Genomic DNA, 22,620 nt, shown 5'->3' with positions numbered 1-22,620 from the left:
CTCTACAAGATTTGCATGTTCAGCTGAATCAGCTACTAGACAATTTCATTTACTTCTAACAAAGAACTCTTTTTATAGTTTACCCTTAGAAGCATCATGATCACCATAAAGCTATCAAGTTCTCTGGAACTCTGCCATTAATTAAAGATCTACCAGGACACACAAACATTTCTTTGTAATTTTCTTACCTGCAAATAATTGCTCACTAAACTGCTCATGCTGGAACTGCGACTTGGGGGCTTCCATAAATATGCTGAAGATCCAAGTGAGGATAACGTCCTCCTATTGAGAACACAGAGAAACAATATAAAAAAGAAGTCTAAGCACATACACAGATGTCTTTCTACTCTTAAGTGTAAGATTTATTTAGTTAAAAATACCACATATAAACCGACCTAACTGTGCCTAGTGTCTGGGCCAACAACCACTGAAGTTGATGGAAAACAAAACAGGGATATCAAAGGCACCTATAAAAGATTATGAGCTGGGTAGCTGTGACTTCTCACATACACAAGAACCCATGCAGCTTTGCTCTAAGAAATTGTACTGCTGTGTGGTGGCAGCTCAACCAGACGATGGCAGCATGCAGCCTGGAAAATTGTCACTGATACAAACGGATCTGAATCAGACCTAGCAGCTTTTGTTATTCCCGGCTTTGAGGTGGGATCAGGCTGCAGTGACTGTGTACTGTCATCTCTACCGTTGCTGCAAGTGAAGCACACTGCTTGGCTATCTCAGCTCTTAAAACAGAAGGAGCTAGGGACATTTCTTCTTGTGCATATGAAGACGAGAATAGCATGGGATTTAGGTCTAAACTGCAGTTACTAGAAGTACTCCATTACAGAGCACCAACTCTGATCTCTGGTACACAGTTTATTGAAGGAAAAAAAGGCCAATTTGGTCATAGACTAATTACATGGAGGAAGTGTATGCCTGCTCTAACACAAGTATTCCTACCTTCAAAAGCAGAAGCTTTTACAGATTCTGTAGGAGGCAGGTATTTTATGACCCCGTTAATACAAAATGACAAAGTGTTTCTATCTTACCTGGCAAATGCTGGCCAAGCAGCATCCAAATCATAGCCTCTTGATGCCAAGTCAAACTGAACGTCAGTGAGCTCATAGAGTTGACCCACAATGTCAGAACTCATTTTGGAATTCAGAAATGGACTTCTTGCATAGTACCAGTCACTTGAAAATGAAAAACATAATACTCATTCATAAGTAAAAAAAAGAAAAAGCAGTTTCACTTACAAAAAGCCCCCCCCCCATCAATATTCACTCCGCCCCAGAAAAATTATGATACACTATTCTAAATGCAAACTGAAAACAACCAGACTCACCAACCAGCATCCCATCCCTTTGATGTGAATGAAATTAAACAGCTTTAATGAATTCCACATGAATATCTTTAAAGGGGTTCCTGCACAAAATATGTGTTTCTCTAGTGATTGGGGAAAACACCGGCAAGACAACATATTTGCTATGTGCTGGATAATCACACAGAGCAAATACCTAAATCACACACTTAATACATCAAAAATGCAGGACAGAAAGCAGCAACTAGTGGTAAATACACTGTGAAAATAGTTGGCTTTTTCTGAAAGGCCTACCAGTGCCCCTTCAACCAACTACAAACTATCTTTGGTGTTCCTTGGTCGGGGTCAAGCTGTTCCTCTGGGTGACAATCCAGAGATATATGCAAATGCTTTCTGGGGCTTTGCACCACACATCCAAATTAATCCTCCCTTATGATGTACAGCACAGAAAAATCAAACCCAGGATCTTCAATGCTTACAAAAACGTCACCGTTGAAACCGACATACAAAAGCATCAGCACAATCTGCTCCACACACATTTATCTGTAACAACTTTCAACCTTTACCAGCCTAAGATGGGTATGAACCAGTGACCCAAAGGTCTGTTATCCTTCCTAGCCTATTACCAGCTCTCTGAGCCAACCATTCGGAAGGATTTTAATTTCTTTCATAGCTAGTAGGTGATGTTGCTTGATCACACTGAACAAACACCCATTAGTTAACAATGTACTTTGCTATTCACCTGGTCACCTTGGTGTTCATAAAACATTGCTGCAAGGTGTCTGCTAGCCTTTGGTGAACCAGGGAGTAACGAAGAAATGCTCTTCCTTTTCCAAGAGATGTTCGTAGCTGAAAAGGAGAAACCACAAGAAAAGAAAATTCTAAATATCATTTGTAATCATGTGGAGACATGGCCAGAACAGTCTACATACCAACACAAAAAGCCCTCACAATAAGCCACTAGTTGTAAAGGCAGTAATAAGAACTGCCACTGAGAGACACCTTCTCCCAACACTGTCATTGGGTAGAAACTTTTCTGAATGACGAATTTAGATCTACAGTTGGCTGTTGTCTACTTTATAATAATATAAACGACATCACAGGACCAAAGAATCATCTAATATACTGAGTACATGAGTACAGATTATGCTAAGGGCAATTCCCAATATAAGGCAAAATCTCAATGTGACCAGCCAGAAGTGACTGCTTGATTACTTAAGATGTGTCTGGCCACAGCTGGAAGAGCTTTAGGACAGATCTAGTCATAGAACAAAGACGTACACATATACAAATACACATTCCCATGGACACAGTAACCCCAGACATGGCAAAAAGCCCTTCTTAATACTTAGCCATTAAGCTGATAAAAATCTAATTCTTACTTCAGACCAAGGGCAGCTGCATGACTGAAATTAATGGATCTTTTTATGAAGACAGCTGTAAAATCAACATAAGGGGGATCACAAAACTCGTCATTAAATTTTTTTATAGCTACTGACTTGGGGAATTGATGTTTTGCCTTTTACATCTGAGCTATTCGTTGTCCTGCAAAATAATGCAACACTAGTGTTTCATTTCTCCTTTCCATCAAAATCAGTAATCAATTTAGGAATGGAAAATGAAAATGATTAAAAATAATTTCTTGCCAGTCAGTCATGCTCCTAACCAAACTGCTCGTCCAACTAACAAATCAATTATATTCATGATTTAAAAATGAAGGCCAAGGAAAATATTAGAGGGGCTGAGGCTCAAGTTAGTAGGTTACTGTAAATTTTGCTTGAAAAGTTAGTGTGAAAGAAGGCTCAAAGGCTGCATAAGCTTTCTCTCCTGATCAGTACTCCACTGTGGTCAAAGGAGAGCAATACCTGAACTCTCAGTTTCCTTGGGTTTGCTGTTACTGGGCTTCTGCACTCAAGTAAAACACACGTTTCTCGTTCATCTCAGCAATCCACTATATACAAAAATGTTCCTTATAAATGGAATGATGAAATGTTGAGCAAAGGAAGCAACACCTTTTACTGCTCTTTGTTTTTAATTCTCTAGGACACTAAGTGTGAAGTAACATGATCCCCAAAGGCTAAGTAGCCCAGAAATAGCACATTTAATTTGCCAGCTGCTTTTCACCCTCATTCACCCTGTAGATGTTTGAATATTTCTTCAGGGAGATGCCATCCCTGCCCTGTGCACAGAAGCTTACAAATGTTTTTCCTAACTAAGCATATTTACTGAATATCTTAAGAACAGTGAAAAAACCCACTGAACTAACCCAGTCCTTACTCCCATTGGTTTATCAATTTAAACCGCAATGCCTTTTTAAGCATGGAGGTACTAGAACAAATGTATGTGATGAGGAAAATATTTATCTATATGCATCTACAAGTAGTCAAAGACCATTTGACTATGAAGCAAAGCCATGCCACCTCCTGCTAGAGCCCTGCTAGAATTCAGGGAGGCAGGCGGTGTCTGGTATTGTCAGTGTTTCCATGTTCACTACGAACACTGTAGCTAAGGTGCAATGTATGGCTGTAGCACTGTGGTGTGTGCAATGTACAGCTGTAAAAACTTGGAAAAATGTGTATTCCATGGAACCATCTATTGAAAAGGGAATGACCAGAACTCACTGCTCAGCTAATGCCATCAGGGACAAGGCTCTCTGTTTAGTTAATAGCTGAGCAGTTTTCAGGGTATTCCTATTTGCTTCTTTGCTCCACCTCTCTAGCATATCATGCACCCTAATATTAGAAGCACTGCAAGCAAAGCAGAAGAGGAGGCATTAAGCTGTTAAATGTTTGACCATTCTTAAAAAGCAACTGCCATTACTCTTTCTTTCTTGTTCACTTTCATCTTTGAAAGTCAACAAGTACTGTTCAGCAAGCAAATAAATGACATTTGGAAGCCTTTATGTTCTATCCAGCCAGGTTCAAAAATTGGCTGCTGATTTCCACCTGTAATGAAGGGGAATAAGCAACACATTTTTCTGTCATCTCTCATTTCACTTCTGGGCCTGAGTCTGCCAGCTCAGTTATCTGAAATGGTTGACTTATTTTTTTTTAGAGTTCATATTCCTAAACCACAAGCTAATAAAGTTAAAAAAGTCTTCCACAAGCTAATTTCTATGGCTGCACATAAATTGAAACAGAAAATATCCTTCTTCCAAACAGTAATTTCTGATATTATGCTAACCATTAAACAGCCAGAAGTACTGAAGAAGGAGGAAAAAGCCAAGCAGCCTTTACCTGTGGTAATATGCAGATGATACCATAGGCAATAGACTGTTGAAGGCTACAGCACACTCATCTTTGCAGAGAAATCAGATTGACTATTGCTACTGAGAGTTTAGGGGCAGTCAGAGGACCTTTTCTGCAGCAGCAGTCACTGTCCTTACTTCTCCAGTCTTCCTGGAAGTAGGGGGAAAGTCAAACCCAATTTCCATGGCTCTCCCCTGTTCCCCCTCCCAGTGGTAAAACAAACTGGAGCCTTTCCTCAGTTTTTTTTGCCTTGGAACAGCAATATTCAATATTACCAAAGCTGCTGAAAGAACAAGGTGAGGTAGGGAACACAGAGCCTGCCTCTGATAAGAGTATCATGGCTCTCTTCCAGATGGCTCAAGACAACATTATCTAGAGCTGCTGTGGAGGAATTGTTAAGAGAATAGGTAAATCTGCTGTAATTAATAACTTGCTAATACAAGTTAGCACTGCTCACAGATAACACAACTGAGTATCAGGACAATGCTGGCCAGCACCACCACACCACCACCTCTTTTACCCACAAGGGAAGTTCTTCTTCAAATTATTCTAAAGACTCAGACAGGATCAGCACAGAAAGCTTCTCACAGCACTTATTTCACATGCTCATTGAGCTGAAGACATAACATGGCTGTTACAAGATTAAGCTTTTACTACTATATCTAATAAAAATAAAACTTTTTGTCCTGTTCATAACATCTTACCCGAGGGAATAATGACAACCATCCTGAGCCATTACAACATACTGTTTGACATGGAGGAACAAAATTGAGACAGAAGATCAAATGCTGCTCTCAATCAGTCCTCCTCAACTCTACTGACCAGTTGAAAAAAGTCTTAAGAAATGTCAAACATGGTGAATCTTTCCTCTTACTCTTAGAGCAAGTCCTGCCTTAAGCTGTGCTAAAGATGGCAGGCTCTACCCTTGACTTAATTTTTTCATTCCTTTTTAGAGAAAATGGCACTAAGTTAATGAAAAGATGGGGCACAACCAGAGACAAACAGGAGCATTCACTTGTGTAAGTGGTCTTCAAAATAAGTAAGAGTCAGGCTATCTAATCCTATATAATGTAGTGTCCTAGTAAAAAGAGTAACCTTTCATTTTTATACTTTATGTGAGAATTAAAAATAAAAATTCCCAACTTTCTTCCATATGTTAAAAGCAGTGTATTTTCTTTTGGTTTCTTCTGCCCTCTGAAAAGACATACCGGACACAAATATGCTTAACTGATATACTTACTTCCGTAATAGACTTGACAAAGCGGATTCCATCATTAGCTCCTTTGACTTTTGCCAGACAGTCACAGAAATAATCCCAGTAGTCTTTTCTGTTCCCCAGCAATGTGTTCTTTTCTTTCTGGTCAAACTTAAACAAGGAAAACAAAAAGCAGTGAGCAAAACTTAAATATAAATATACTTATATATAGCTACTTGGAATTCTGTTCCTCTACCAGAAACATGTGCTTTCATGACTCCTCTTAGTTTTAGCCAATGTATTCACAAAGGAAAGAGACATTGTACCGCACTGATGCAATCCAGCAGTTACAAAAGCTACTTTACAGACAGGAGCAGGTAATAACATTCTGGGTCTAGTTAAAATACAGACATCCATTCAAAACTGATGAAACAAAGATTTGCAACAGATTCAGCAGCTGTTCAAGAGCAAGGAACTACCAACCAGTTGCTGAGAGACCTGCAATTAAGTGTGGCAAAAGTACGTACCAGAAAAACCTGCTCTAGCTACATCACATTCAGAGCAGCAATGCAGCAAGGGTATGGACTGCAGCTTGGACTGTAAGCCAAAACGTTTTTATGGTCATTCAAATCCCAAAGGATTCTTCAGCTTCTGATGAAGCCTCTGTAACCCAGCTAAAACTCCCTTGCCTAGATTAGGCTAGACTACCATGTCTTTGTTGCAATCAGTGACATGATGGCAGTATATGAAGACACAAGACTATGCAAACTTAATTCAGTTTGCCCAGCAGTGTCCCCTTTTACTTAAATTTTGAGGATGGCCAAAAAGTAGCATTCCAGATTAAAATCAGACCTTAGTGTTAAGTCTACCATACAATAAAAATTAATTTCCAAAGTGAAGTTGCTAAAAATTTGGTAAATCACTCACACCACTATATTTGGATCATGAGCAGCTCACTAGTACTTATTTTGCTTTAAAATGCTGTCAGTATCTCATTACCACAGTTTTTCCAAGATAATTTAGTAGTATATATCTTTAAAATCAAGCTCAAATCTTTCAGATCAATAGAAAAATGTCTTACATTCTTCAATCAAATGGCCAGCACTGCCTTTTGATTACATTTATTTAGTTTCACTTGAAAGAAGTACAATAAGCAGCACACATTTCAGTCCACTTATTGCAAAAAAAGAAAAAAAAAAAAAGAGAAAGTCAACTGAATATTTATGACTATTTGAATTAAACCCCACATACTGAAGAGGGAGTAAGAGAAAGCAAGGCCTAGCTTTGATGGTGGATTACAAATGACACACATCACTTTTTACCTGTAGAAGGTACTCAAGCTTGTAGGAGAATTTTTGCAAGTTGACACTGTCATCTGTGATTGGTTCTCCTCCTTCTTTAAATTCTTTACTTAATTCAGTCACAGCATCTTTAAAACAAGACACCAAAATGGTTAACTACTGCAAGAGATACACAGCATCCATGAGCAACTACATAAATGGGTTTTCTGCCTGGACATTATGCATATGTATTCAGTTTCTTTCAGTCCAACTGTCTTAACAACACCACAAAAAGCTTATTGATATGGTTGCAATTTAACCACCTATAAAAAAAATTAGAGCTCAAGTTATGTCAATCTGTTATACTGACTACTTAAAAAAAGCAAAACCTCCTGACACTTTGCAAAAACTGGTAACAGACAATTGCTAACTGGTTCTTCAGCAGAGGAAAGAGAAATAACTTTTTGCTGTCTCATGTGCACATTAAGGTATTGCCACAGGACAAACAGAATTCTGATTAGAAAGGACAAAGCATGTAATCTGCTAAAGGGGATCAGTAACACGAGAACAGTCGTTCAGTCAGCACATTTATCTTCTCCATGCTTTATTCAGGAAGGTTCAGCTTGTGCTGGTTACAAAACACAAATGGGAAAAATCATTTACATTAAAGTAAGGATACAGCAACTCCTCTTCCCTAAAAGCTATACCCATAGTGGGTAAGGAAATCTCAAGTCAAAGCAAACTCTGCTGTTCCTCTGGATTCTCTGGCCCCAAAAGCGTGTACTTCTCAGCATCAGAAATTACTGATTTTGATCTTGCTTTCCACTTGGTTTTGTACTTCTTTCAGGTGCCTGAGTGTGCCTCAGCTCCCAGTCCCACTCAATCCCCTCTGTGAATTAAAATCTCCTCTTGTTAGCAGGCACGTAGATCTCCTTTTTATGTTACAGGAAGATCTAGATTCCCAGCTTTGGTGTATATTATACCTTATATTTAATAAAAATTTAAAGGAAAAATATCTGGATCTTGGTATAGGCAGCCGATTAGGGCAGAGAGAGAGCAGGAAAATGATTATGGACCTGCTGCCAATTTTGTCTGCAATAGAGCTGTGGAAAATAAGGTTGGCTACTGCTAGGAAAGGACAAGTCAGATGCACAGAAAGCACGTTCCACTGCAGCAAGAACAACAGATCCAATTCTCCAACACTTTTCCTCTGGGTCTCCATTACCAGTTAGGTTTGGCCTCCTGTTTTTTTCCATTCCCACATTAGCAGCAACTCCACACCAGCTCTCCATCAAGGGAGGGCCTAAAAATCAGGCCTTCTCCTTCTCTCACATGAAGTCTTGTAACAGCACAGTTCTACTCATGTCAACAAAGTCCTAGCTCACACCACACATCCTACACTTTTCTTTTAATTGCAAAACTTATTTCTAACCTTGTATGTTTAAATTTGCAGGATTTAATAATTTAGGATCCTGAAAAATGTACAGCACTTCTCTCACAAAAATATTAGTCACATTACCATTGAGTGCATGGCACATCTTGAACTATGTTGCTACAATGCTGCACAAAAGTGTTACACAACTGAAAACACAACTCCTACTCTCCATTATCTAAAACATGGAGGATGCAGTCCAACGTACAGAATGAATCTGTCAGCATGGCACTGTACCTTGCAAGTCCCTGATAATCCGCTGCAGCTGGCTTTCGCCACTAGTTGCTGCCATCTTGAAAACCAAAGGAGCTCCCCTTCTGAGCTGTTAATCTTTTCATCCATCTAGATAAAAACAGCAGAGTTCATATCCTTGATAACCACTGGGTTGATGAAGATTATTCTTCTCTGTGACACCTGCAATTCTGTAAAAGTCAAAAATAAAATGAAAGTCTTTACCATCTCAAATGTGCGAAGAGAGGTGCTTTGGCATTTCAGATCCTGTTTAGTAACAAATTCCCGTAAGGCCAACTCTTTTCCAGGAGCCTCCTTTATATTTCCTTCTAGATTTCACTTTCCATTTCAGTTATTTCTTCAGTTATATCTTTCAAAACTATTGAGCAAACCTCAGAGAGCAATTTTCTCTTGCTGGAATTACAACACAGTCTTACAGCCCAGCTCAGGTTGGCATTTCAGGCAATTCATCTTGTGACCCTGAGGGAGGTTTTGATGACATCCCTCCCAAAACACTCTGCCAGATCTTCTCCACAGGCTGCAGAGTAAAAAGATACAACGACTTTTCCATTTCAAGAAGACTTTCAAGACACAGACAAGGCACAGGCCAAGGAGTCAAAAAAATGATGCATGTTTGATTCTCTGGCATTGAAGCATATTTTTAACTCATAAGAGCTACTAAAAGATTTAGTACTGGAGACTGGTTTCAGCATAAGAACCATTTCTCATCCCCTCCCCAGAACCCACTGTTCCCAACACATGTAAGAGGACACCACTTTATTTTAAGCTCTGTTACAGCATCCATGCCTGGATAAATATACCTTGCACCACCTCCCTTGCTTAGAACAATGACAAGTGAGTTATACCTAGCACCCTCAGAAAAATCTTCTTAAACAAAATTAATGAATTAAAATTAATTAAAAGCCTCAAACACTTTACTAAAACAACCGTGCCTGGGAACCCAAACTTTCAAACACTAACTTGGGAACAGTTGTTCAAAAACAGCCACATAGAAACTGCATAAGGAACTTACTAATCATCCTGTTCAAAGGTCATTCACAATTCTGCCTGCAAAGATACAGCCAAATATTCAAGCAAGCACAACACCCAAAGTACTGAATCTTTAGAAAATTTGCTGTTACACTTCTGTGCTTTTATCATTCAAGCTGAACTACAATGACATTAAGTTGTCATTAAAAGCTTACAAATTTCTGAAACACAAATGTGATTAAAACAAATGATTTTATCTCCTTTTTTTTTTTTCTTTCACTCCCAGAATAACTAAATTGGCATGGCTAAAGTAGGTGTTTGAATAAATTGAAAGGACCATCTTTCCACCCTATGTATTGAGGTATTGTTGATCCCATATTCTCTTCTTTTTTGAAATGGAGTAAACCTTAACAAAGCCAGAGAGACAGAAACATGGTAAAGATAAAGAAAAGGCTGAAACTAGGCTTACTAGTGTGCTTCTCTTGATACCTGTGTTTTGTTACCTGATAGTTTCCATTTCCATACTTTGATGGCAGTCATTACGTTATGACACAACTGTTGCGTGGACCGCACGCTGTCTGAAGGAGGGCCTTGGCCTGCAAAATCCCCACCACAACTGTGCTGCTTCAGGGAGAGAAGGCCAGCACAGCATAGACCAGCCAACCTTTCGTGGTGCCAAACACAATTTTTTTACCCTAGATCAACAATATCACATACCCAAGATTCTTATCTTGATTCTACTGAGTGATCATATAAAGTACCATGCTTCCTGGCAACTTGCTGAGTTTGGGTACCAATGAAAAAAAGGAAGAATAACAAACCCAGTGAGTCAATGTTTCCTCTAAGCATGCACAGTAGTATCAGCCATATCTGTTCAGTTCGGCGACTGTTACAGAAAGGAGCATACGTTAGAAGACTGTGCAATGCGGGCAATGGCAAGCCAAAACGTGTGGCCAAACCAAATGCTCTTCCTCACACAATGGGGGAAAAGAGCAAGGACCAACAAGAGCATCCTGCCTGTCCTTCCCAAAATCCAGAAAAAGCTCCAAATCAAGGCTCCAGAGACACAAAGACTATGCAAAAGGCATGCCAGGAAAACAGTGACCAGGCCAGCCTGCAGGCATGTACAGAGAGGCTGGAAGAGGTGGCAGTTGGGAGCTGAGCCCTTATTTTGCAACAGCCAGCGGGGAGCAGGATGTGGGGCATCCTATGGCAGACAGGCACAGCATGGGACCTTGTCAAGTGCTAGATCCCGGCAGACTGCCCAAGCAGAGATTTACTGGGGGAGGATTAAGGAGGTTTGGAGTTGCCCCAGTCCTACTAGCACTATGTAAGTGCGTTTGCCCGCAAGTCACAGGTAAATAACTACTGCATGCACGACAGCGGCACAGTGCAAGGGAAGGCAGCCTGTTCCCAATGGGCTGATCCTGTTGTGCCAAAGCAGCCCAACACATGCTTCTTTATCCCTGCCAGGGTCTCCTAGGCAGAATGTATGAGCCCTGAACAGACACCACAACTCAGGTGGAGGCATGTAGCTACACAGTCTACTTCTCTGCTTCACCTCCTCCCAATCACCTCTCTCCTCAGTACAGGGAGCAAGGTCTCACAATCTCCCCCTTCCTTGCATCAGCTCGCACCCATGAGACATGCATTTACTCCCTTCTTTTCCCAGAGGTGAAGGGGATCTTTTGACCTGGGCTATTGCCACCCAGGAGAATGTGCTGAAACTTTTTCCATCTGCCTTCTCCTCTGCAAAATGGGGAGACAGGTACTTCTCCCTCCTGTGGTCCTTCCAGAGGTGTTCTTAGAACACACAGTCCACCCCACAAAAAGGTGCAGAGCTCTCACCTCCTGTGGCAAAGAAAGCTGACAACATACCTTAACTGGTTTCCCAAGGTTTCAGAATAGGAAGAGTTTCTGTAAACACCTGATCTAGTCCTTCCTGATCACAGAACATTTTGCCCAGTATTGTTTCGAGCACAACCCTTTTCCTCCAGCATTTACTATCCTATTATGAATGTCTGTAAATATCTGCTATGTGAGAACAGCATTATACATGTGTCAGGCACGAGTGACCTGCTTTGGGTCAAAAGCTTTTTAGATGATGCATCGTTACCTCTTATATAATAGCATTTGACTAAGGCCAATGGCATTAACTTGCACAAAACTGCAGAGCTGCAATGACATCAGTGCAGTCACACTAAGGACCTGGCACAGAGTGCGGCAGGGGAGGCAAGACAGGGCATGTCATCAGTCCCTCCTCGCACTCTTGGGCTAGGCCTGCTGATGTCTGAAAGTAGCTGCTCCCTCTCCTGCTGGCCTAAGTAGTAGCGTGGGGGTGACAATCTTCTTTACAGAGGAGGATATCCTGGAGATTAAAGAAAGAAGCAAGAAGGAAACAGCCCACTTGCAGGAAAAGGAATGATTTACCTGAAGGGCAGCGAGACACATACAAACCCATAAATAACATTTTAATGACTATAATTAAATTGGTTAGTCGGGCAGCTACAAAGACCTACTTTTAATCTGATTTCATAAAATTTCTCTTTGTGTTACTGTAGGCAAGTCTGCCACTCCTCCATGTGCAATCAGAACAGGAAGGTGGGAAGAAGTCCACAAGAAGAGTTTCTCTTCATTGATAAAATGGCTGCAGTGAGACCTCTGTTATAGCCTGATATCAGAGAATCCACTCCCCACCCAACTGCATTTACACCTTACACTAAGAGCAGAGCTCACACTGCAGATTTGGTGTAATTCAGTTAAAAAGTAAATCTGATCTGCAAGACAAATTCATTGGAAACCAGGGTCCACTACTTTCTATTGCTTAAGGACATATTTCATGTTAACATAACTACTCTGGTCTAGTCATTCCAGACAAGGGCTCTTAATCACATGGCCCCCACTGGTATCACAAGACCTTTAATTATCTGGCGCCTGCAATTCCATACCTTTTCTAACACCCTGTATGACACAAAACAGGCAAGCAAGGATACTGAGCCAAATCCTGCATTCATGAGTACACCAGTTTTAACTGTGTTACTCCCTTCTGTAATGTGAACATGATTTGTCCCATAAAAGCAGATATGGACTGATAACTGCAAGGCACACTCTTGGAAAGTGCATGGAAAAAAAAACTACCTGGTCATACAGCAGGGTACACGACACACTGACAAAAGTATACAGAACGCAAACCTCACGGCAAAGATGAGGGAAGAACTAGGAAAAGGAAGTCTCTACCTCTCAGGACGATAACACCACTGATTTAGTTAAAAAACTTCATTCCAGTAACTGTCTGGAAAAAGTACTTTGTTGTTGCCAGAAACATACGAGTCCCAGTGGAGTTTACTGCAGCTATGCTGCTAGCTTTTCTCATTTTGTACCATGCAGGTACATAAAGCTGCACATCCATAAAGCTGAAAAACTGTTTGCTGGAAATAAGGGTCTGAGGTGAACTGCAAAAAAGACAGCGTGACTCTGTCATGCACACACACATGCTTTTACTGGGCAACTCAACCCTTTGTGCTTTAACACTGCATATAAAGATCTGTGACTGATAAAAACGCACACTGGACTACATTAAATAGGACAATTAAAAACAAAAGGCAGACACAGCCTGAATGTCAGCTAAGGTCTCCATTCGGAGTTTTGAAGCTTGGTTCCATTCCGAGAAGTGAAATTTTCTTGGTAAATTAATCTTCCCCCTTCGTTTTCTACACCAACAACCCTTCACATTTCAATTACAAAAATATGTTTTTGGAGGAATATTTTTTATTTCTTTTACTACTTCAAACAGGAGACCACGCTGCAAATCTGTGCTGGATTTCCTACATGCTCATATGCACAAATCTTGTTTTGAAGTGTTTGGGCGTATAAACATTTAGTAATAAAACACATCTTGCAGAAAATATGTGACCAGAAAAACAAATTATCAGAGTATCATAGCATAGCAGAAGGGAGTAACTAGATGAAGTGCATAAAAACATTCACATATTTTGCAAATGCCTAGCAGAAAAGTAGCACGTTTATAGTTAGGGACTCCTTACAGTAAAGTCCTTTTGTGGGGAGGCCCTTGCACTCCTGGGGTATTTGCATTTTATAGCACAAGAACACAGACTAATGGCATTCACAAAATACTGCTTGTACCCCTAACCTGACAGGAGAGACTGACACAAAAGAATCAGTAAAGTTTTGTATAATCTTTTGCAAACTTTCCTATTCTATGGACAACCAGCCTGCATTTTCCCCCTATTCCTTGTACTTGCAAACTGTTCTTAGAAAAAGATCAAAACTGAGCAACAGATACGAGTATACAAGCGGCATGATAAGAACTCCACGAGACAGAGTTAATTTTTAACTTTGAGGGGGGAAAGCTGGCAACCCTAACAATTTTTTTTTAATGCTGCACCTACCAAATCGGACCTCCTCTCTAAGACCTGCTAAACCCCTTTAAAGTGTTACACAGAACTTTGCCAAACAGGACAGATGCATTAGACCAGAGACACAGTTTCCTGATTTGAAGAATACAGTGCTTCATCTCTGGTGTTCCTCACATCAATAACTGTTGAAACAACATGAACTCAAATGACCACTTTCCACAAACAATACAGGGATGAGCTTGTACGTGTCTCACAAAGACAACCCTGTCTCAGCCCAGTCTCATGACGACAGAAGTTGCCTGTTTGAGGAAGCAGTCAGTTTACAAGGAGAAGAGTGCTCTTCTGATAACGGGAATTGCACAAGTATCGCTTTTAACAAACTCATCTGCTCTTCTTCCTTAGGACACTCCAGAGCTCGCCCCATGTCAGGAATGCTACACCGTGTTTACTAACATCTACAAAGTAACCTAACCATAACTCTCCCAGAGACTTGCTTCTCCTCAGCTGCTCCCATCCTATTTCACTCTTTCTGCTGCCCCAATGCCCTTGCAGTGAGTTGAAAAGATAGGTTTCATGCAAAAGTGAAAAGGTTTTTGCCCCCTTCACACACTCATTCTTCCAGGCTGTTCTCACCATGCCCCCATGTACCCTCCCTGCCACAAAACCTACTCTTCCTCTCCATAACTCACCCAACTATTTAAATCTCTTACACGTTCTTCAAGTCAGGCACCAGACACACCAATGCTACTCTGAGGAGCACCATATAGATACCTACAGAAATAGAAACACTGGAGGACTTCCAGCTGCAAAGGAGCATTGGTGATTCATGACACTCAACTCACTCATTGTACAAGCTTGGAGTTTTCAAGAAATCTCTTGTTTTTCAGGTCTCCAAAGTTGTTCTCTGAGCCTTATTAACTTCCTCAGCAAGCCTGGCCTGACTAAAGCATCTCAGCCACCTCTAAGACTTTGGGATAGTTAAAAGCAACAACCATTACATCCTAACTCTGAATGGGGGCTTTCCTTAGCAGGATTTTTTACCTCTGTATCTACCATTCCACACTGTCCCTCCAAGCCGAGGTTTCAGAAGTACTTGAAAAGGCTGCCTTCAACTAATGGTTTTGAGAAGTTGGCGGGTGGGTGTTGAGACTTGCCCACCTGTAGCACTCCATCTGACCTCCAGCCAGCCAACAGCAGTGGTAGCTCCCTAGGGCATCTCCTGGCCTACTAGCAACAAGCAACACTGAAAATTACAGGCTTTGGCCATGCACACGTAGATCAAATAGGAGGCGAGGCAAACACATTAAGCAGAAACAACGCTGAGACAATCCGAACTGACAGGCTACTGAGTGAATCATGCTACTCCAGAGCCAACAGCAAAATTCTTCTTGTCTTTCCTCTGTAGCAGGAAGCATGGAGTATTTCCTCTCCTCCTCTTTTTTCATGGATTTTCCAGTGAAGGTCACCATTTTGGGGGGAAGAGGAAATTTCAGAGTTACAAACCCCAAAGATTTAAAGAGAGGAAGAGAGGCCTCTATGAGACTGTCACCGCTGAGCTGGTTGGGAACAGACAGGCTCACAGATGACGCAGGCTTGGCATGAGCCCAGTTATTTGGGGCTATCCTGATCCGACCTGTTCACTTTCAAAACCTAAGTTGGCTTGCAGCAGTAGCAAGATCTTTGCTGTGTCCATCCTCCTTCCCAGCAGTAAATTAAATGTCATGGTGGACATGCTCAGGGGTTAACTGTTTACAAGTATCTTTGCTGAGATCACTGTACCATCAGCAACCACAGAATACTGTGATGGACAAAAATATTAAATCAAAGGGAAGGGTGTACAAGCCAAGGCCCTGTGCAGCAGCAGTTTTCCAGCACTATTACAAGCACTGAGATTGAAATGCTGTACATAAAAGGTTCTGTTTCTTTCACCAGTGTTACTAAATGCGAAGCCTTCTTCTGAATACATTTGGGCAAAATATTTAAAATTACTATTGTTATGGCATTTTTGGACACAACCAACCACCACTCCCCGGACAAACTGGAATTACTACAAGAAAATATGAAAAAGAAAGAAACTAGATACAAGCTGCTAAAAAAAGTTGCTTTGCATTGGGAAAACCAAACAGAAGTAAAAACATAGTAACATAAATAAATAAAAATAATAATGTGTAACAATAAAAATACTTAGGGCTCTTACAGTTCCCTTCAGTTTAATAATCTCAACAACATCTAAAAAATACTAGAAGGGTTCAGTGTTCATTTGACAAATGGGCAACTGTTAATTTTTAAATGTGATCAACTAAGAAAAACAGATAACAATCCAAGTTAAAAACAGTTTTCAGCACTGTTTTTCCTTGAGTCCATTAGATAATTTCTGCAACTGTACACCTTTCTTTACATTTTGAGTAGTTTTCTCTCCCTAGTCATTCTGTTAGGTCTTCATCCCTCACTGACCAAGTCTTAGCAGACCCTGGCCTCCAGGATGTTACTATGAATTGCTATTCCTTTTATGTAACCCTCTAGCAGTGGACAGAGGGAGTGCAAATACAATACACCCTTTCACTGTTATCAGATGGTGTACAAAAGAGGCTCCTTTATGCATGAAAATCAGGCTCCATAACTGTCTCTTCAGAAGTCGTGAAACCATGTTCACAATGAACACTCTCAAATACATGTACTCCAACAAGAAAGGCAAAATTGACTGTCTCTTGTTTTCCACCATAGTATCTTAGATACAACTTTTTAACTGCAGTGCAGTCTTCTAAATGTGAATGTTTGGAAACACTGGAACATCTGGAACATTTTTTAAATTCAAGCACTCCCATGACGATCATTGGAAGAGGTCAGGAAGTTGCCTTGTACACAATAATATCTGGAAAACATAAAATGCACTACTGCAAGACAGTTTATCTCCTCTGCTGCATGTCCTGCAACATCGTATCACAACTGAAAACAAGAAAAACACCGACAGAAAACATGTTGCAATGTTGCTGACAAGACAGAGTCCATGTTTTACCCTGAAAATTTAATCCCAGCCTGCCTCCGTGGGCACGTGAAGTCAGAGCTGGATAAAATCAAACACCCACTTTCACTCTTCAACATTAAAGAGGCAAAAGCCTGGTACTCCTCCCTCTTTGTTTACACTTGAAAAGTAACTCGGTTTCAAGCGAGAGGCTGAACCAGGAGCATGACACCTACAGCTGACAAACTCCATACGCTAAGCAAACATTTGCACAGGCAAAAATCGGCAGGAGCCTGGGTGCAATGACCCGGGCAGAAAACACCAGGGCCCTGAGCTCCTAAACAAGCAGCTGCAGAATTCACCCGCCCCAGAAACACAGCACAGCCCCTCCACAGCCCAACTCACCACCGCTGGACCTCTGCCCGAGGAGAATCCGGAGCCCAGAGGCAGGCGGGCGACCATTTCACTAAAGCCTTGCTTTCTTTTATTTTTTTTTCCTTGCTTGCTCTGGATTACTGGGATAAATGTAAGCCGGAGGAGGGCCGGCTGCAAACCCGGCATCTGCTCTGGAGACAGACCCAACCACCCCACATGCCAGCAAAACTCTCCCTGTCCGCCCGCCTGAGATTTGCCGACACAAGGGCAAAGCGGGATTAGGGCCGCGGCAAATATTTGCCTGTCAGCACTTTATAACGGTGAGGGTACGGACACGGGCGAGTATTTGGTTTCTAGCAGGGCCCCGGGTGCCTCTGCTCCTCCAGCAGCTGCCGTGACCCGTGGGGAGGACTCGGAGGGTCCGTTCAGGGGTGGATGACAGGGGAGAAAACAGAACGGAGTGGTTATGTCAGCCTAAAACCATCGCTCACCAGGTGGAAACGATGACACCTAAGGTGGCCGGGCCTGGATGGCGGTTACCGCCCGCCACGCGCTGGCCCGGAGGGCCGGGGAGCTGCGGGGAGCCGGGCCAGCGCCTGGGCGGGCATTAGCCACCAGCCAGGCCACCAGGGGCCTGGGTGCGCGGAGCCGGTCTGAGGCGGACCCGCTCTCACGCCGCCGCAGGGCCGAGCCAGGCTCCCCCAGAGCCGTCCCAGCGCTGAGGGGCCGCGGCGCAGCTCTCCCCCTGCCCCGTCCCCGCCGGGGCTCCTCCCCTCGGAGCCCAGCTCCGAGCGGCAACAAGTGGAAGCCGCTGAAGTTACTTCCCCCCTCCCTCCGCCTCCGGTAGCCGCCGCCTCTTCACCACCAGCCCCGCCGCCCTCCGCGCTCCCTCAGCGGGGTGTGAGGGGAGGTGTCGCCCGTTACCTGCGCGGCCGCCGCCATGTCGGCCCGAGCCGGGGTGAGGCTCCGGCGCGGCTCGTCGCTCCCCGCCGACTACAACTCCCGTGAGGCCGCTGGAGGTGCCTCCCCACCCCCGGGGCGGTGGCTGGGCGCAGCGCCATGGAGTCCCGGCCCGTCTTCTCGGCGGGGCGCGGAGGGCCTGGGGGAGCGGGGAGGCGGGGGGAGAGCACCGTGGTGTAAACAGAGAGGTTTTAAATGTCTTTGCGGGAAAAATCGCCGCTTTTCCCTACAGTTGCAGGGTTTGGGCGATTTCCTCTCAGGGGTGTGTGTTTCTGGTACCCTCAAAGCAAGGTCTCCTGTCAAGAAGTATAACTTTTTAGTATAGTACAGACTGTTGCTTTTAGGACAGTTCAGTATGGGGTTTTTAATCTTTCTTTTTTCTTTTTTTTTTTTTTTTTCTTTATTTTTTTATTTGATTTGTGCATCAGTTCATCGAGCTCTTTGCACGGACAACTGAAGTGAATATGAAAGTCAGGCTCGGTAAATCCAGTACACAGCAGATTTCCCCTCTCTGCCCTCGGCAGAGATTAATAAAGGCCACGTATGGTAAGAGACTGGGAGAAAGCGGGTGTGAAACTGGAACAAAAAGGTCTCTTGCTAAGGCAGGCTGCTAGGTATGTGGGGCATGGGTTTCCTAACACTCCCAGGACATCTCCCACCACGAATTTCCACTTCTCCTTTACAGATGTTAACCCTTCCATAGCACATATGATTTTCTGAGAGGACATTTCTTTCACAGCATCCGAAATAGGCTACACTGGTTTTGCACTTGAAGTGTACTTAAAAACTAAGTTCCTTTGCTTTTTTTCCACATTACTTTGGTAAATAAATGATTTCAAATAAAACTTGTGACCAAACAATTTGTCATCAGTTCTTGCCACAATGCTTGTGACTATATTAGTGTCATAAACTTCATCTTAGCCTTCCATAAGATCAAAGCATCATATTTTCAAGACTCTTGAGGAAATATATATAGTATGTAGTCACTGGCATGTCTCTATCATTTAAGGATGACTAAGTGACCTCAAGTTTTGGTGATTAATCTTCATCTAATATGTAGTTTTGAATAGCTCAAAAGTATTTTAACATCCTCAGAAGAGCAGGTTATAGGGCTAAGCATGTTGTGGGCACATGACTCGTGAAACGCAATGGGATGTCTTACATAGTTCAGAAGCAACCTGCAGGCTGACTTCTCTTGGCACACTGCTGCATCATGCAGTACATGACCAGGAGCATCTGCTGAAAACAAGTGTTTTGATCAGTATTGATCCGTAGACAACTGAGTGTCTTCCAAAAGTAACCTCAGGGTCATCCATTGCAAATAATGATAAATCAAATCCCAGATAATTTCATTGCAACGAATTTTTTTTGGATATATTTTCAGAAAGTCTTTGTGTGGTTTTACTTCTCACTCAAACTTAATCAAGTAGAATGGATTGTTCCTCCTTTTAATTACATAGTGACAAGCTACTTTCAGAAATATTTAATTATTGACATTAATTATTGAATTATTGCCTGTTTATTCAGACATCAGTTTCTTCAGAGAAAAACACTCTGTTTCCAACTAGGTCCATAGCTGACCAACACTTCCTTAGATTTTTCTATGTTTTCTCATTTCTTAGCAAAAAAAGAGGTTCAGGATTTTTGGTTTTTTGGAATATGCCCTAGAAGAAAATGCATTATCTGCTCCATTTGTGTCGCTTTATTTTTATTCTGAAAAAATGTATTGATGAACTTCATAAAATATGATAAGCTGGATGGGAATTATTGTCAGTTTTACTAGCCTAGAAAAGGCAATGACAGTCATCCCAGCAAAAGGAAAGCCTTTGCTGGGAAAAATCTTTTCACTAGTTGTTGAAATGTTACCCTTGTAATTGTAAATGTATTCCATAGAGGTTACCTAACTCAGTCAACTAGAACTACTAAATTGCTACTGAACGTGTATTAAGGATCATTAAAGGATCATGCTGTACCCTTTAGCTTTTGTTCCATATGGCTAAAATGTAGGCCCAGATAGCTATTTAAGGGCTGAAATAAACTTCTGACATCAGAAGTTTAATGCTAGCTGCAGTCCTTTTAGAGTGATTCTGAAAATACAATTTGAATGTGGGTTGGTTTGGTTTTGGGGGGGTTTTTTTGCATTTTGGTGGCACTAGAATCTGTTTCTGTACAAAGTTTGCAAATAAATGTAGAATCCTTTAGTTTGAGTTGTAATGCATAGATGTGCTCTATTTTTATGTGGGAAGAGTTTCCTCCATTCACGCAAGTCTATTTACATTCACACTATCTAGCTTGTCATAAAATAAAATTATACATTGTCATCAATCACCTCATGCTGACAACAGTCTGGTGCCTCATTGACTAGAGTAGGTCTTTATTAAACCCTCTTAAATAACTGGACTCTACCAAAAAAACCTGAAAAAATGTCTCCTGTGGCTATTAGATCCTGTGAACATTTCATAGTGGTCTCTGAGTACGTGTCCGTAGGACGTGTTCTTTCTATCCATCTGAGACTATAGTACATGTGCTACATATTGCCCTTTAATTTTTTTAAAGAGTTATTTGATGTTATATAATAACTGGGGAGGGTTTTGCTTCCACTAGGCACTTGAGGTATTTTATGAAAGTAGCAAACTCCCAGTTTCCCTGGTCACCCTCGGTGGATTAACATACCATTGTAGCTAGACTGAACAACAGGCTGCTGTTCATCATCAGAGACTTTCTGTGGCTGCAGGGAGAAAGCTTTGGAAGCACTTTTTGCATTTGTTTGCATTCTGCTTTGAATAGGTGGACAAATAATTGTCAGTAGGTATAAAGCTGGAAGCAGGCAACATAAAAAGAACCATCAAAGCTCTGGAAAACCTCTAGAAGCAAATCTGGCATTTTAGACAAGGTGGCTGAGGGGCTTGGAAGAATATTCTGCTAGTATCAGGTCAGCTTCTGAGACTGACTTCCACCTGAGCATATTGGGGTTAGGAGCTATCGCTGCTCAGAACTGGCTGTATTTCAATCCTGTGGGGACAAAGTAGGTACCAAGAGTCTGAGCTGGTTCGGTGCTGGTTCAGCTGAACCAGCAATGATATGGGGAGAGCCAGGACACAGACTCTGGACTGTGCAGTTTAAATGAACCAGAGTCTTTTGTATACATATAGGTGTGTGGCACATGGATAAAGAGCATACTAAGGTTTAGGAGATTAAGAGCTGGTTAAGATGGCTGGAAGGATATCGCCATCAGGAAACAAAACGACCTCAGAAAGCAGCATTGTTTGGAGGAAAAACAAAAATAATTTGGATTTGGTATTTGGGCAGTTCCTAAATATGGAGAGAGTACTCCAGTCTCTGCACTTTTCTTTGTCATTCTCAGTTCTGTGCTTCACTCCAGCCAGGATCTTCTGTCTTACACTACTCTTCTGATTTAATACTGAAGATACATATATATTGAACATTTACACAGCCTAAAACTTCTACCTGGAAATGCCCACAATCTGTCAGAAGGGGCTGGCTTCCTTTCAAACCTTCTGTATGGTACCTATTGAACCTTTGCAATAAAACATTCTGGTTCCCTATGTGGCAGAAGTTTCTGGTTTACGTCTCCATGAATGAATCTTTCCAGGAACTGTATTCCTTGCCATTTCTATACCTACATACAAAAGCAAAATGAGACCTTTTTAATTAATGCCATTTTTTTAACATAATCTCAGCTGGGAGTCACTTCCATTACATGTTCGTTGTACAGGTCAGTGAAGGCTTGGGACATCAAAACCTAACTTTTCAGTTTTAAATTTTGTATTCAGTTCTCATAGAGAACTGTGTTCTTCAGGCTGAATTCTGCACTAAAACAATCTTTTGGCATCATTTACTTGGTTTAATGTTGCTTTGGCACTAATCATAAAACTCATAGAGTAGTTTAGATTTGAAGGGCCTTTTGGAGGTCTCTACTCTGCTCAAACCCCTGCTCAAAGAGGATCTAGACAGATGAGGTTGCTCAAATCCAGTTGACTCTTGAACCACCTCTCTGAGTCCCCGTTTCAGTATTTGACTACCCTTATAAAAAACCAGATGCTTATGCCTAATTGAAATATCCCATGTTCCAGCTTGTGTCTATGGCTGTGCGCTTCCGAGAAGAGTCTCCGCCTTCTCTGTATCCTCCTGTCAGGTAGTTGCAGATGGAGTCTGCTCTCCCCTGAGCCTTCTCTTCCTAAGGTCATATGAACCCAGCTCCCTCAGCCTCTCCTCATCCATCACGTTCTCCA

General features: G+C 41.9%; 1 protein-coding gene across 10 annotated transcripts in view; it reads right to left on the bottom strand.

Annotated features, from left to right (window-relative positions):
* The window catches only part of FYCO1 (FYVE and coiled-coil domain autophagy adaptor 1), a 53,321-nt gene extending 34,907 nt beyond the window's left edge, over positions 1-18,414 (bottom strand). For 7 of the 10 annotated variants that reach the window (XM_074840316.1, XM_074840353.1, XM_074840389.1 and 4 more), the window contains exons 1-7: positions 18,332-18,414; positions 8,711-8,895; positions 7,084-7,190; positions 5,807-5,932; positions 2,061-2,167; positions 1,047-1,190; positions 189-282 (exon numbers count right to left, since the gene is read on the bottom strand). In XM_074840316.1, the coding sequence (XP_074696417.1) occupies positions 189-282; positions 1,047-1,190; positions 2,061-2,167; positions 5,807-5,932; positions 7,084-7,190; positions 8,711-8,765 (633 nt within the window). In that variant the 5' untranslated portion in view covers positions 8,766-8,895; positions 18,332-18,414. Of the gene's footprint in view, positions 1-188; positions 283-1,046; positions 1,191-2,060; positions 2,168-5,806; positions 5,933-7,083; positions 7,191-8,710; positions 8,896-8,929; positions 9,212-11,572; positions 11,594-17,437; positions 17,459-18,331 lie in introns of those variants that run through there. The other 3 variants (XM_074840324.1, XM_074840334.1, XM_074840343.1) reach the window with 3 other exon arrangements.
* Positions 18,415-22,620: the final 4,206 nt, after the last annotated feature.

This window comes from Strix aluco, chromosome 1, assembly GCF_031877795.1.
Source record: "Strix aluco isolate bStrAlu1 chromosome 1, bStrAlu1.hap1, whole genome shotgun sequence".
Classification (NCBI taxonomy): Eukaryota; Metazoa; Chordata; class Aves; order Strigiformes; family Strigidae; genus Strix; species Strix aluco.
Note: the sequence above shows the minus strand (reverse complement) of the source record. Positions and strands in the feature narration are given on the sequence as shown.